Genomic DNA, 14,286 nt, shown 5'->3' with positions numbered 1-14,286 from the left:
ACTTGCAACTCAGTTGCAAAAGGGCAACTCGCCTCGGTCCTGGCCAGTGTTACTAGCAGAAGTAAAGGCTTCGCCCCCGACAGCCCCCTCCCTCCTGCCCTGTGGCCTCCCGAGAAGTCACCCACCGGCTCCTGGCGTGTCTAGCAGCTCTGTGTCACCTGGGATCCAGAGCCAGGTAATAAGGGAACCGGGCTCACTCCTCCCCCTATTCTGATGGAAGTGCTCTGGGAAAAGCTGTGTAAGGCTTTAAAATGATTCAAATGTAAATGTCCCCTTTATATGGAAGGGATTCAGACTGCTTCTAGGCAGAGGGAACATCTGTAAAAGCTAACTCAACTAGAGCAAGAGAAACATATTTGATTTTCAATGCCACCATCAACTCCAGCAATAGCCAGAAGGGAGTCTGGGAAGAGCTTTCTCCTCTCGGATAATCCCCTTCTTCTGAGCAGGAGAGAAGGCTATGACCAGGTGTGACCCAGGCCTGCGGGTTTCCTCCTCCAGGCTATGCTACCTGAGGGGGAAGTGGGAAAGCGGGTCTGGAGAGAGCTGCAGAGCCGCCAGGCCAGAAGCCCCGGACATTTGGAAGGAGTGCCGGGGGCGCAGAACCCGGGAAGGGGGTTGGCTCCCGAGGCCAGCCCAGGAGACGTCGGAGCTCCAGGCGGGGACTGTGCTTGAGTCAGAAAGAAGCTTCCCAGTCAAGGCCAGGAGCGGTGTAGACAGACAGGAGGCGGCCAAAAGTACCAAATGCACCAGGAATGGTACCTCGGAAGAGTGACCTGGTTAGATGCCGAGGACGCAGCAGCGCCTCCTGAATGACGTATGGAGAAAGACACATCACGGCTTCCAGGAGGTGGCGCCCAGACCTAAGCAGTGGGAAGCACCTGCCGTGGCAAGACCAGCAGCTGCACCCCGGAGATGCAGGTGTCCTGACAGGGGAAGGCAGGCTGAGGGCCGCTCCGGAGCACAGGACCCAGGGGGAGCGGAGCACGCGGACAGGGCCGCACGTCACATGACAGCATCCACGGATGCCCGCTTTCCTGAACACAGCGACCCGACGAGGGCTCTGTGTGGGAGCGTGCTTGAGGTTGGGAGACGCGTGCTCAAGGACTCAGGGTGAACGGCTGGACTCTGCAACTCAGGCTCGGGGTGGGGGGCGGCAAAAAGCAAAAGTGTGTGTGTGTGTGTGTGTGTGCGGGGGGTAATCTCTGTGTGTCCATGTGTGGGTGTGTCTTTGTGTGTGTGTGTGCCTGTGTGTCCATATGTATGTGTCTGTGCATCTGTGTCCATGTGTACATCTGTGTGTGCACCTGTGTGTGTAACTGTATGTGTGCCTGTGTATGTCTATGTGTGTGCCTGTGCGCCTGTGTCAGTATGTCTGTGTCCATGTGTGCCTGTGTGTCCTCTGTGTATCCGTGTGTGTCTGTATGTGTCTGTACGTGTGTCGGTGTATCTATGTCTCTGTCTGTATGTGTCTATGTCTGTGTGTGTCTGTGTCTGTGTGTCTGTGTGTGTGTGCGAGCACACAGAGACAGCGGCCACATAGGAAGCAGCTTTCAGAAAGCACTAGGAGCAGATGCCGAGCGCACGGAGGCTGGCAGAGTCCAGCAGCTGCACCGTGAGCCCACCGAGTTCTTTCTGCAGCTTCCCTAAAGGCTCACGGCTGTTTCAAGCATAAAAGGTTCACTTCACTGATTGACAGGGACAGAATCTCAGGCTTAGTAGCGAAGCATTATTTCAGGGGCCTCTGTAAAGCCGGCCTCCTGATGAAATACGCAGGGAAACAAGGAGTGCGCGCTGTGGGCTGAACTGGGGGTCCCTGAAGTTGTACGCTGAGCCTGAGGCCCAGGACCTCGGAATGTGGCCTCGTTAAAAGAGGGGACAAAGTCAAGGAGCCCAGAAGGGGGGTCCTAATCTAATCTGACTGATGTCCTTACGGGAAGAGGGAATTGCGACAAAACGCGCGAGCCCGAGCGTGCGCATGGAGGGAAGACGAGGTCAGGGCACGGGGAGAAGGCGGCCGTCCACAAGCCAAGGCGCGAGCCCTCAGCGGACCCCAACCCTGGCCTCCCCAGCCTCAGACTTCCAGCCCAGTAACCGTGAGAGGCACGTGGCTGTCTATACCGCGGCCTGGGGTGCTCAGTGACAGCGGCCAGAGCCAACAACTGTGGCCCGAGAGCTTCTCTCAGCTTCCGGCACTTTATACCATGACCCGGAGGCTCTCCAGGGTTTTGATCCCAGCCCACGCATAGCTCTGTCTGACCACGCCATAGAGCGCACACACATCCACGCCTCTAACACGACAACCTCGTGCAACAACACGGCACCTCTCCTAATCCTCGAGGTGCTCACGGCTGCTACTCTCCCGGCGCCACTACCTTCTTTGTGCAAGGCCGGCAGGCACCCCCCCACCCCCCACATTCACAAGCACCTACGGGGTCCTGGCCGCAGTGTGGGAGTCAGAGGCTCACCCCGGGGCCTCCACCCCCGTCCCGGCGGTGACAGGCACCACAGCAGCGCCTGGAACAGCAGCCCAAGCTCAGTCTCGGACCTCCACGCTCCCCCGCCACATCTGCAGAGGAGCTGCACGATGGAGTCTCTGGGGAGGGGGTGCAGGCTGGCCGGGTGGGGGTCTGGAGTACACGCCCAAACGGCTGTTTTCGCCAGCCAGGAGTCCCCAGGGGAGCAGACAGAGGGTGGAGAGACGTACCCCAGCGGAATGCACCATGCACTTGGGCGCCCCGGTCGTGCCCGACGAGAACATGATGAAAAGGGGGTGGCTGAAGGGCAGCTGCTCGAACTCCAGCTGCGGGGCCTGCGCGCCTTTCCCGGTGGCAAGAAAATCATCCAGGAACACGCTGGGGGCAGAACACACAGAGACGGACAGTGAACATTCCAGAAGGCTGGGTTGCGTCTGCCGAGGCTTCCCAGGCTAGACGTGGCCGCTCGCTGCCCTCTACTGCCACGTTGTAGGATTTCCAGGGAAAACTAACCTTGTTTGGAAGCTCTCTGGGAGAGAGGGGGGAAAAGTCAGATCTCTATGAGTTCGCATTCACATTAACTGAAGGGAAACACACCGAATGACTGAAAATTCCAAGCTGCTTTATTAGCATGCTGACGAGACCAAGGGCTATCTCTTCTGAGACTCTCTGGAGGGCTTTAACACGCACTGTGCACAAGGACCACTTACAATGAACATGTCCCATTTGCAGGCAAACTTGGGGGAAGGAAGCTGTGCTGGCCCCTGTGAGAGCAGGGCAGGAAGGAAGGACCAGACCCCTGAGCTCCCCCACGGGAAGGTCGGGGCGGCACAGTGGGGCCGAGATCTGAAGACCAGATCCCATGACAGAGATGCTTCTGGGCAAATGTATCACGTGTCCCGAGGAGGACAGTAGCTCGGTACAGATATCTGTCCAGAAACAAAATTAAGTCTGGCCGCTGACTACCACCTAAGAAATCCGCCCCCAAAGCGGACATAGGGCATTCACGCGGGTGGCCAAAAACCAGCGGAGGAGGAACAGATTTGTTTGCTGAGCAGGAACTGGGCTGCTGAAGCCACGTGGGAGAGGTGTTTTCTCTGTGTTGAGATGAGCAGGAACACGGACCCTGGCGCTATTCTCTCCGCTGCCTTGAAAGGGAGAAGGGAGGGGGAGGAAAAAAACCCTGCCATTTTGACAAATGAAACCTTCTTTCCAGAAGGGGGAGAATCGGTTGAACTCAGCCTGCAGCAATTTGCTAAGGATAATTACTCTGAAACCAAATGCATCCACACGAGAGGGAAGAACCGCGCTATCTTGCAGGGGAAGGCATCCTTAAGGACGAGGCTGTCTCGTGGGGGAGGCGCAGAGGGTTAAAAAGGGCCTGCAGAATAATTCAACTCTGAGCAGCAAACAACAAAGCTTTCTGCTCCAGAGTGTCAGGACAATGATTCACTGTGGAACTTTCCAGCAATGGACGGCCCACTCCACCGCCACCTCCCCTTCGGACCCCGTTTTCACAAAGTGTCCGATCTAATCGGATCCTTCACACAGAGAGAAAAACCTTTTCTTCCAAAGGGTCTATAAATCACGGTAAATAGCAATTACTTTTGTTTCTCTTCTAAAAATGAAAATCCCAAAGGGTGGTCCCCCCCGCAACCCCAGGTCTCTGAGCCCGGGCACGTTCTTGTTCTTAGTTTATCTGTGGCATCCTGCAAAGATGAGCTGGGCAGGGGTCCCATGCCCCGGGGGGGACGGCAGGAGCTTCTCACATCGTATCAAGCTGAATGAAGTGGCTCACGGGATGCTACAGGATGCTCTCGTTCCGTATCAGCCACTGATGAACACATTCAGAAGGATAAAAGCCGGGCCATGGTGGGACCAGTGAGCCCGTCTGGTCTTCCTCCCGGCCTCTGCGTTCTGACCCCCGACAGAAAGGCAGGGGAGCTGAGTGCGCGGTGGGAACTGGGACCGGGGCTCGTCATCTGGCTGTCATTCATCACAGTTGGCAGGGCCCCCCCAGTCTCAGGGACGACCCAAGTGCCGAGCCTGCCCGTAAGGCCCCGCACATGCTGACGCAGATACCCGTGGCCAGAGTGCACCTCAGCCTGCGGCTGTCCCCAGCCCATCATGGCTGCCTGGGGCTACGCTAAGTGCACTTGGCCTGGTGTCCACTTACCAAAGAAAGTGCTGTTATCTCCTCATTTTACAGATGGGGACCCCAGGCACAGACAGGTGAATCCCTCACACGGGGTCACAGAGGTGAGACCACCGCCCTCACGGAAGAGTCACTTTGCTGGCAGCACCCTGCGGCCTCCGGAATCCGGGTACCAGCAGCTGCCCCCAAACCCTGCTCATCTGTCAAGGCACCTTCGGTGTCACCTCCCCCACACCTGAGCCCTTCTCTCAGCCCCTGGGTACTTCCTGTCCACCTCCTGCCCCACAAGAAGCATAGCCTTAACTACTGGGCCCAGTGGTCACGGCTCACCCTCCCAGCAGGTGTGGCTCGTGCCTCCCAACGACCACAACCCCCGGAGCACAGCACCTAGACGTCCCCCCTCAGCACCCCTAGAAAGCAGCCTGGACAAAACCCAAGCCACGTGTCAGTTGTCTGCCCCCCAAAAAGACCCCTGCAATCTCCTCCCTGTTCCCCTGCTCCCCCTGACAGGGCGAGAGGGAGTAAACACACCTGACCTCGGAAACCCCCATGATGGCTTCAAGAAAGGAGACGGGAGTATAACCCCAAGAATCTGGAGGCAAACTCGACTGTGACCAAACCACAGCCCAGTTCCTGAATTCCTCTTCCAAAATAAACTGCCCCCAATACTATTAGGTACATAAGTGAGTGATGCATCAGCTTATAAATGTCAGAAAAAAAGAGGAAAGTGCTATTAGCAATAGGGACAAAGGTCGTACAAGGGAAACATACACACACGAGCGTGTTTACATGTACACACACATGCACACGTGCACGTGCACACACACATACATGTGGCAATTTCTATTCCATCAAGGAACTGGCCTTGACCGGACACGTCAAGTCACAGCAGAGGGAAAGACAGAGGACTCCGGGGCGCTCTCCATTCCGCTGCAAAACCGCCGTGTGGCCTCGGGTGCCCACGTACAAACTGTGATCTTTAACCGAAACCCCCCACACCTCTAAAATGCTACGCCCCCCGTGAAAGGATTCACAGACTGGACAACCCACTGGGACTTCCGGGGGGTTCTGCCCGGAACCAGCGATCGGCACATGGCGGACTTACCTATTTGGAATCTTGGAAATGTCTATCTTCTCTTTCGAGGCAACGTAAGGAATCAGCACCACCTTCTTCAAGTCCGGAAGTCCTGGGGGGAGGAGGGAGAGCACGGGCTTACAGGCCACAGCATACGGGCGTTGGTATTTCTCACAGAGTGTAACACAACCGAGGGACGGCCGACGCGGGGCCCCGGGGGCCTCGTATCCGGGCACCCTGCGCCCTGCCTTGCTAGCTGAGACGCGGGAGGGCCACCCACCTTTCACCACCTGCTGCAACTTGTCCATGTGGCTGTACTCTTTGCCGTTGTACACAACGGCCTCCACGGAGAAAATGAGCTTCGGCTGGATTTGAGAAAAGCGGTCCAGGACGCCCTGCAAACAGAAGGAAAGGGTGGTCGCCATTAGGCACGCCAAAGGCAAACAGCCTCAGCCACCGACAGGACCACGTCGGGGGAGAGACCAGCGGCACCGTCCACCAGCCTGACTCCCACGCCCCTATCAGCCACCGCCAACGCGGAAAGCCCAGCAAACCACAGCTCACGGCTGAGACGGGACCGTCACTTCAAGGACTCGACCTACAGAAATACCAGAAGGGTGTACACACACACACACCGAAAGAGCAAAACACAAGTCTGTAAGACGGGGAAACTGGGGGCCGAGTAGTGGCCCTTCTAGAAAGAGCCCACACTTTGCAGAAAGAGCCTCAAACACAGCTCCTCTAGCACACGGGAAAGACGACTCGCCTTCCAGGAAGGCAACTCGCACCACAAAGCACCTCCACGTCCTGGTTCTCTTCTAATCCTCCAAACGGCGCTTCTTGCCAACGAAATGCACGACCGCATAAATGTGTACACTAATACACAAGCTCTGTTGAAAAGGCAGACTCGGGGTGCCTGGCTGGCTGGGGTGGTCGCTATCCGACTTGTGATTTCGGCTCCGGTCGTGATCTCATGGGTCATGGCATCAACCGAGCCCTGCGTCAGGCTCCACGCTCAGCCGGGAGTCTGCTTGGGATTCCCTCTCTCTGCCCCTCCTCCCACTGACACCCACACACGCTTTCTCACTCTCTAAAATAAATTAATAAATCTTTTTAATAAATGAATACAAAAAGCAGGCTCACCGCAGCCACGTGTCTGTTTACAGCACACGTGGAACCCACCACCCTGCCAAGCACACGTCTCTCTCTGGAAGAAGGCTGGCCTCCCACGCAGGTCATACCTGGTCTCTGGGACGGCGGGGAACAGATGGGAACCAACAGGTGCAGCCTCACGACGCGCTCCCCACAGCCCGAGTGGTCTCCCAGGGGTGACAGGCAAATGCACTCCAGCCGGGTCTGCCCCCAAGTTCAGAACACAGTGGAGCCCTCCTCATCCACAAACACGGCTCCTGGGAAGGCACAGCCCAGAATGCCCCTTCCATTCCCTTGTGCATCGGTCCAAGGCCAGCAGCTGACAACCAAACCCGGGTTACTCTAAGAGCACAAACAGTGAAGCCGTGATTCCCCAAGAAAATACCGGGGAGATGGGAACCAGAAGGGAGAGGCATAAAGACCGGGCGCTTTGTCCGTGCACACAAGGGGAAGGGCTACTTGGAAAATTCATGAGGCTCACCAGCAAAACCATTAGGGGGATAAAAGGCACCGTGGTGATGTACACACGCACGACAGCAAAATCGTACTCTGAAAGCCCAGGATTCTAAGATGGGCTGAGGGTTGCTGATTTCTCTGGGAAAAAACTTTTTGCCTATAAAAATCCCTTACCACGCACCAAGGGCTGCATGCCAGGCCCCACTCTGGTTTGCTACGGGCACCCACACGTTCAGCCTGCACACCCCCGGAGTGGCTCTGTGTCCTCAAGGTGGCAGTGCCAGCTGAAGTGAGCAGCCCAGCGTTCCCATCAGCCGGGGACATAGCTGGGCCTGCAGGCTGGGACGCTTAGCGGTGAGGCCACCTGCACTAGGGAAGACTGGCCCCACGACAGGAAACCAAGGAGCACTCTCCCACGAGACACTGGCCCGCAGGCCAGAGAGACTCCCCAGACCAGGCGTGCTGAAGCCTGCGGAGAGAGGGGGCCACACTGCCATCTAGTGCGCGCCAGCACCCGCAGAGTGGCCCGGAGAGGACGGTGATCCGCGAGAACAGCCGGGAGGGAGGTGGCCAGACGCTTGCCTAGGTCCTCCCTCCCAGTGCACCACCAGGACCACCAGGAGCTCTGCTCTGCGGGAGGTCTGCAGGCAGGGCCACGCCTGCTCCCCACCACCACCACCCAGGGCCACACACAGCTCTCCCAACATCTTCCTGTGTCAAAAGCTCCATATCACTCAAGACCACTGGCCTCCTGGATAACGGCTAACATGTCCCGACCTGCGTGGGTGTGTCCAGGGCCGCCCCCAGCCCCTGACAGGAAAACGCAGAAGCATGAATTCTGTGGCCCTTGCCAGCTCCCCAGTGTGTACTGAGGACGCGGCCAGGAAGCAGCAAAGCCAGACCCGAATCCAGGGAGGAACCACCGCGCTGCACTGCCTTCCCAGCTCTGCTTCTGAGCAACACAGCTCAAGGGCTGCTGAGGTGTCCGAGGGAACAGTGCCCAGGGACCGGCTGGCCCCAACCTTCCAAGACCCTCTGTGCGGATGCTGCTGGCCCCGAGCAGCTCTCACAGGCTCACGGACAGCCTGGGGCACTGGAGGCTGCACAGAGAGCTCCAGTCCTGGCCGACCCAGGGTGGTCCTCCACGGGGCGAAGCAGGCACAGGCACAGGTAAGCCCCAGGAGAAAAACCACGCCAAGTGGTGAGGTCTGGGGAGGCCACCCCTCCTGAACTCAGCAGAGCTCGGGCCTCACCCCGGGTCAGGTCACCTCACGTCTCCAGGCCTCTGTGCCAGAGAAGGCGTCTGTTCCTCCTTTGCACCGCATCGGAAAAATGAGAGGTACCGGGACCACCTTTGCCAGGACAGCAAGTCCCTAGGCAGACGTGAGCATCAGGCTCGTACCCAGAAACCTACCCCACAGACGAGACGCACAGTGACCACAGGACCCTGAGCTCCGACGCCGCCAATGGCTGCACCTGCCGCACGGGTGTGCCGACCAGAGGCCCAAACCTCCGACACTCATTCATGGCCCTGTCTTCCCACAGCCTGTTTCACACGGAGGATAAACAGCCGGCCAAGGGTGTGCTGTCGGCAAGGCCAGGCCAACCTTCAGACATTGGGCTACACAGTCACGTGCCGGAGCAGGGGCGTGCCGAGAGCGGAGCAGTCCGACACCGGGCAGAGTGGCTGGTGGTCAGGGAAGCACCCCGGGTCCTCTAACTGGGGTCTGTCCTCAGGGCTCCTGAGGACCCCACATCCCCAAGGCTCTGCAACCAGGAGAGGTCCCTAGGGCCCTGGGTAAGTCTGTTCTGCCGCTGCTTTGCCCTCCATGGTGGGATTGAGTGTGAGCTGCCTGCCCCTGCCTGGGTCACTCCAGCAGCTGGAGGCACCGGAGGTCCCTGCGGGGTTCACAAAGAGGAGGAGGTCCGCCCTCCTCCTGCACAGAGCACAGAGAGCACAGATTCAAAGTAAGAGACCAGAAATGGCAGGGAGGCCTCGGGGGAACTTCTGTGAGCAAATCCAGACAACTGTCTACAGAAAATCTCCTGTGGTGACGGATCCGTGGACAGATGACCAGCCCCCTCTAGCCAGATCACACAGAACACACGCTGACGCAGACCGTACACCCAGACGGGACATCAGTAATATTAGAAAAAAGGAAGACTCATTCACTTTTAGATTGAAAAACAAGACTCTGCTCCTTCTGGCTCCTTCTCTCGTTCTCATGTCACCAGCCGTGAGATGGGAGGCCACGGGGACATGGTCGCCTTCCAGACCCACCAGTCCTGCCACACAGCCTCCTGCACACCTGCCCAAGATGTCAGAGAGGGGCAGAGCGCTCCCCTGCAGAAACCGCATGGGAATGTTTCTGCCACAGTGGCCGCACCCCCAGGGGTAGGAATCGGTAGGAACCCCAACTCACGTTCACACCGAAGTCTGGGGATGTGGAGCTCCAGATGGCGCCGATGCTCGCTGCGGCCAGCATGGCCTCCACCGCATGCACGCCGTTGGGTAAATAACCTGTCATTGGGCACAGGGAGAAAGGCCTGGGTTCAGGGTATGCTGGACATGGCAGACCTCTAAAAGGCACCGCTGAGAGCGAGGGCAGGAGTGGGGAGAGGGGATGCTGGCTCTCGCTGGTCCAAGGAGCAGGGCCAGCCCCACCTCACCCCGGTGCCTGGACCTTGCCCCCTCAGAACGCCCCACCACTTATCACCAGCCTGTCCATGTCCTACTGTCACCCCCTCCAACCCAACCTAACCAGGGCGATCCCCCCAGCCCTTGCAGGATCCGGCCCCGGCCTCCATTCCCTCCACTCTGTCTCCCACACTGGGCTCAGTCCTAGCCTTCTTTCAGTTCTCCAGTTCTTCTAAGCTCCTCCTGCCCCAGGGCCTTTGCACAGGCTATCTCCTCTAGGCCTGAACACTCTTCCACACACACCAGCCTTCTTGACTCTGCAAACTCATCATTCAGCTCTTAATGCAAATGAGACTTTCTCAGAGATGCCCTCTCCGAGGTCACCCCATAAGCTCGAGTTCCCTGGCCAGTCCCCACAAAGCACACTCTATTTCTCCCTCACCAAATTAACCTCAACAATCACCTACATCAATAGTCGTAAGTGGCCATTTTATATCTGGTTCTCATGGGAGGGCAGCGACTTTGCCTGTCTTGTTCTTTGCTTTACCAAGTGCCTTTTACCATGCCCGGCATATGAGGGCCTTCATACTGGTGAGCGGCTGGCAGGTGCATGGAGGGAAGGAAAGATGGACAGACAGACAGATGGAGAGGGAAGGCGAGGCAATAAGGGAGTGAAGACGATGAGCAGGACAGTCACGAGACTGGAAGAGAAGCACCACAGACCCTCCATCCGGCAGGAGGCTGGGCTTTTACCACAACAGACCGAAAGAATCTTTGTGTCCAGTGGGACTGTGGTCCATTAAACAGATCATCCTAAATGTTCCAGAGGAAAGGAGCACGCACGAGGCATCAGGGAACAGGGGGCCATGGTCCCCCGGTGACCACAGAAGCCCCACAGTCCCAGCGCCCACGGCCCTGAGCTCAGCTCTCCCCTTGCTTCCCCTGGGACCGCCCCCGCCAGGACAGGAGAGTCCCGGGGGGGGCAGGGCGCGCCCAGCACCTGCCACAGGCAGGCCTCAGACCCATGCTGAGCTTGGTGTGTAAACTGCGATGCCCCCGGGGCCGGACGGGACCCAGCCCTGGGAGGCTGCGCGGCCAGACTTGATGGAGCCTGGCAGAGAGCCAGGAGATGAGCAAGTCACAGACAAGAGAAGCCCCCCACGGGCGGCCCCACCGCAGTGTGAGGAGCCCCTCATGCCCCTCCCCGGGGGTCACTCCCTTGTGCCCCCGTCAGGGAAACACAGCCCCCAGCCTGGAACTACGGTCCAGTCAGTGTCCACGCTGTGACACCCACGAGGGCCGGTCGCCAGGGACTAGGCTGACTCTGCAGAGTCGGGTGTGCCCCCCCACCCAGGGCTGTCAGCCATCTTCCCCAACACACCCGCTTCTCCATTTCTCCTTCTCTCAGAAAACGTTTCCTTTGAGAAGAGATTTTTTTTTTTAAATGAAAATTGGAAGAAGGACCTTCTGAAATCCTTTCCTAAACCTCAAAAGGGCAGGCTAAATTGAAAGAAGAACCCCAGACACTGAGCCTTCGACCACGCAATGCCTGCCGTGACCACGGGCCCCGCACCCACACTCGCTCACTCCGTGTCCATCACGCACCCGCTGTGCGCCCGCCTCCCTGGGCCCTGAGACGCGGCAGCAAACAGAAGACAGAGCCCCAGTCCTCTAGTACGGGAGGACAGAGACGCGTGTGTGCACACGAATAACCCCAAGATTTCAGGTGGTCTCTGAGGAGAGCAGAAAAACAAAGCAGGGTGTGCGGAGAGAGGGAGAGAGTGGTGGTGGGTTTTCCGTGGGCTCACAGGGACCAACCACAGGAAGGCCCCCATGAGGGCTAAGACAGGAGGCCACTTGGTGCATCCCCACTGTCTGGAGCTAGTCAACTGATGCCAGCAAGGCCCCCAGGCCCAGCTGCCATGCGAGGAGACACAGGCACAGCCCTCTCCTCTGTTTACACATGATAAGGCCGCCCTCTTTGCAAACACACGCTGAATGCCCACTTGCAGTGAGCTCTCTGGGGAGAGGCCCAGCAGCAGCTTCCCCAGCTGTCTCCCCTGCCCCATAGCCCCAGTCCCACCACCACATGGAGGTGCGGGGAGGCAGGCTAGCATCCCCATCACCCCACCTGCAGGAATGATAAGTCTTCTTATCTGCTGCTGCCTGCCCCTGGGGCTACACCCACCCACATCTGAGTTCACTAAAACGCCTTGCAGTGGAGAACAGGTTCAATTAGAGGCCTTTAAAGGTCCTCCCGAAGTCAAAGTGAAAAGAAAACTGTAAGAAACATGACTCACCACCAGATTAGGAGAGAACAAAGGAAGGCAGGGACTTGAGGGGGGGGGGGGGAGGAGCCAGGCCTCTCATTCAGGTCTGAGGATTCCAACCCTGCTTCCTTCCAGAAGGGCAGTCCCTGCCAGCCTTGCTACCCGCCCTGCACACCTAGCCCACCACACTCCTGTCAATCCTGCAAGTGCCCTGCGCCCATGAGCCTCAGGGCCTTTGCACAGGCTATCTCTGTTGCATGGACTACCCTGCACTCTCCCTGTGCCATGACCTTCCCTGTGTAGACTCCATCGAGCACAGATCACTGAAGTCCTACAAGGCTGCATGTAATCTGCCATCTTGTAAAAAAGTGGCCTCAACCTTCCAATCCAGTGCCTCTACCTCAGTCTCCCCACCGCAAAACCACAAGAACCAAAAATACTTACCAACCACCCGGTCTCCTTGTTTCACACCCATTTTCCTCATTGCTGCTGCAAACAAAGCCACTTGTTGCCTCAACTCTTCAAATGTCACCTTCACGATTTCCTCTCTGCCTTCCCCTGGGAAGAGAAAAGGGACAGACTGTAGAGACAGCCCTAAAAGACAGGTTCTCCTATTTAGCCCTAAAAGACAGGTTCTCAGTCATAGACGAGGAGGAAAACTCACACAGTTTAAACACAGGTTAGAAACGGGTGCCCGGAAACTTCACACAGACACGGGTTTACTCAACTTCCTAGAGAAGGATGTCTATGTGGAAGTCAGCCTAAAAGGTCAGCATGACCAGCCTCGCTGTCGAAGAAACAACACATGACAACAGCAAGACATAAATTTCCACCTAACAGACGGCAATAACATAACAGGACAGTGTTCTGGCTGGTGCCCTGATGATCCCGGGGAGACCCGCCCTTGGTGCTCATGGTCTCGGAAGGAAAGGGCCCAAGCCAGGTCACCAGTAGGACACTGGAGACAAGTGACTTCTGAGGCTTGGTCACAGAAGACACAGCAGCTTCCAGTTCGCTCACTCTGGGGGATCGAGCTGCCACACAGTGAGACACCAAGGTCTCCCACCGACAGCCATGGGGGCGCGCCATCTTGAATGTGGAGCTGCCCGCCTCGGTCGAGCCTTCGGATGACACGGCACCTGCCAACATCCTCGTGCAACTTCAGGGGACACCCCCAAGCCAGAAGCGCCCTGCCAAGCCATTTCTGAACATGCCACCCATAGGAACTGTGAGACACTAAGGGTCTGTTACATTAAGCCATGGTTTTCAGGTAATTTGCTCTGCAGCAACAGGCAATGAGTACAACCAGGACGCTCGGGTAGTGCAGTCATTAAAAGAAGGGGTTTTCCTATTTAAAGGGAGGAAATGGCAGCAGTGGGCAAGAGAGAGCACGCGAGGAAGAGTGTGAAAGCCACTGCACACCCGGAATGACCACCATACCTCCCTAACCCATGACTCTTGATTTTGGCTCAGGTCGTGGTCTTGGGGTCCTGGGACTGAGCCCCACACTGGGAGCTCCACAATCAGCGCAGGGTCTGCTAGGGACCCTCTCTCTCCCTCTCCCTCTGGTCCCTGCCTCCACTTGCATGTTCGCTCTCTCTCTAAATAAATAAAATCTTAGAAAGAAAATAACCATGACTTGACAGTGCATGGGTGTGGGAAAATTATTTGAACATACTTTCAAGTGGAAAGACGTTACTCCTCTGACCACTGTCCTGGATGCAAATATTTTATTCCTGACTGCTAACTGCTGTTCAATTCTGTAACACGAAGCTTCACTCCTCCAAACACCCTGATTTCTCTTTGGTGTAAATCTGGCTTTTCCCATTTCCTTAAAGTTATGTATGCCTACCCCTAGTTCTCTTCTCTCCTCACTGGGTAGCCTTGTAATTACTTCTCCCACATTCCCATTCCCCCATGTGACTTCTTATCCTATTAAAATACCCAGCAACCCAAAACCACTGTTGAAAGACAAAACATGCTGTGCGGGCAGCTGTTCTCAGAACGACCACACTGGCAGGGCTAATCCGTACTGCTTCAGCTCGTACTGCTTTAACTCTGCT

The 14,286-nt window shown here is 57.1% G+C and overlaps 1 protein-coding gene across 1 annotated transcript in view; it reads right to left on the bottom strand.

Moving 5' to 3' along the window:
• Window positions 1–14,286, bottom strand: part of AACS (acetoacetyl-CoA synthetase) — a 53,665-nt gene that overhangs the window by 25,988 nt on the left and 13,391 nt on the right. Inside the window, exons 4-8 of the mRNA XM_032310387.1 lie at window positions 12,668–12,781; window positions 9,739–9,836; window positions 5,988–6,102; window positions 5,738–5,819; window positions 2,708–2,855 (exon numbers count right to left, since the gene is read on the bottom strand). Of these exons, the coding sequence (XP_032166278.1) occupies window positions 2,708–2,855; window positions 5,738–5,819; window positions 5,988–6,102; window positions 9,739–9,836; window positions 12,668–12,781 (557 nt within the window). The remainder of the gene's footprint in view (window positions 1–2,707; window positions 2,856–5,737; window positions 5,820–5,987; window positions 6,103–9,738; window positions 9,837–12,667; window positions 12,782–14,286) is intronic.

This window comes from Mustela erminea, chromosome 13 (genome assembly GCF_009829155.1).
Source record: "Mustela erminea isolate mMusErm1 chromosome 13, mMusErm1.Pri, whole genome shotgun sequence".
Taxonomy (NCBI): domain Eukaryota; kingdom Metazoa; phylum Chordata; class Mammalia; order Carnivora; family Mustelidae; genus Mustela; species Mustela erminea.
This window is presented reverse-complemented; position numbering and strand designations above follow the sequence as displayed.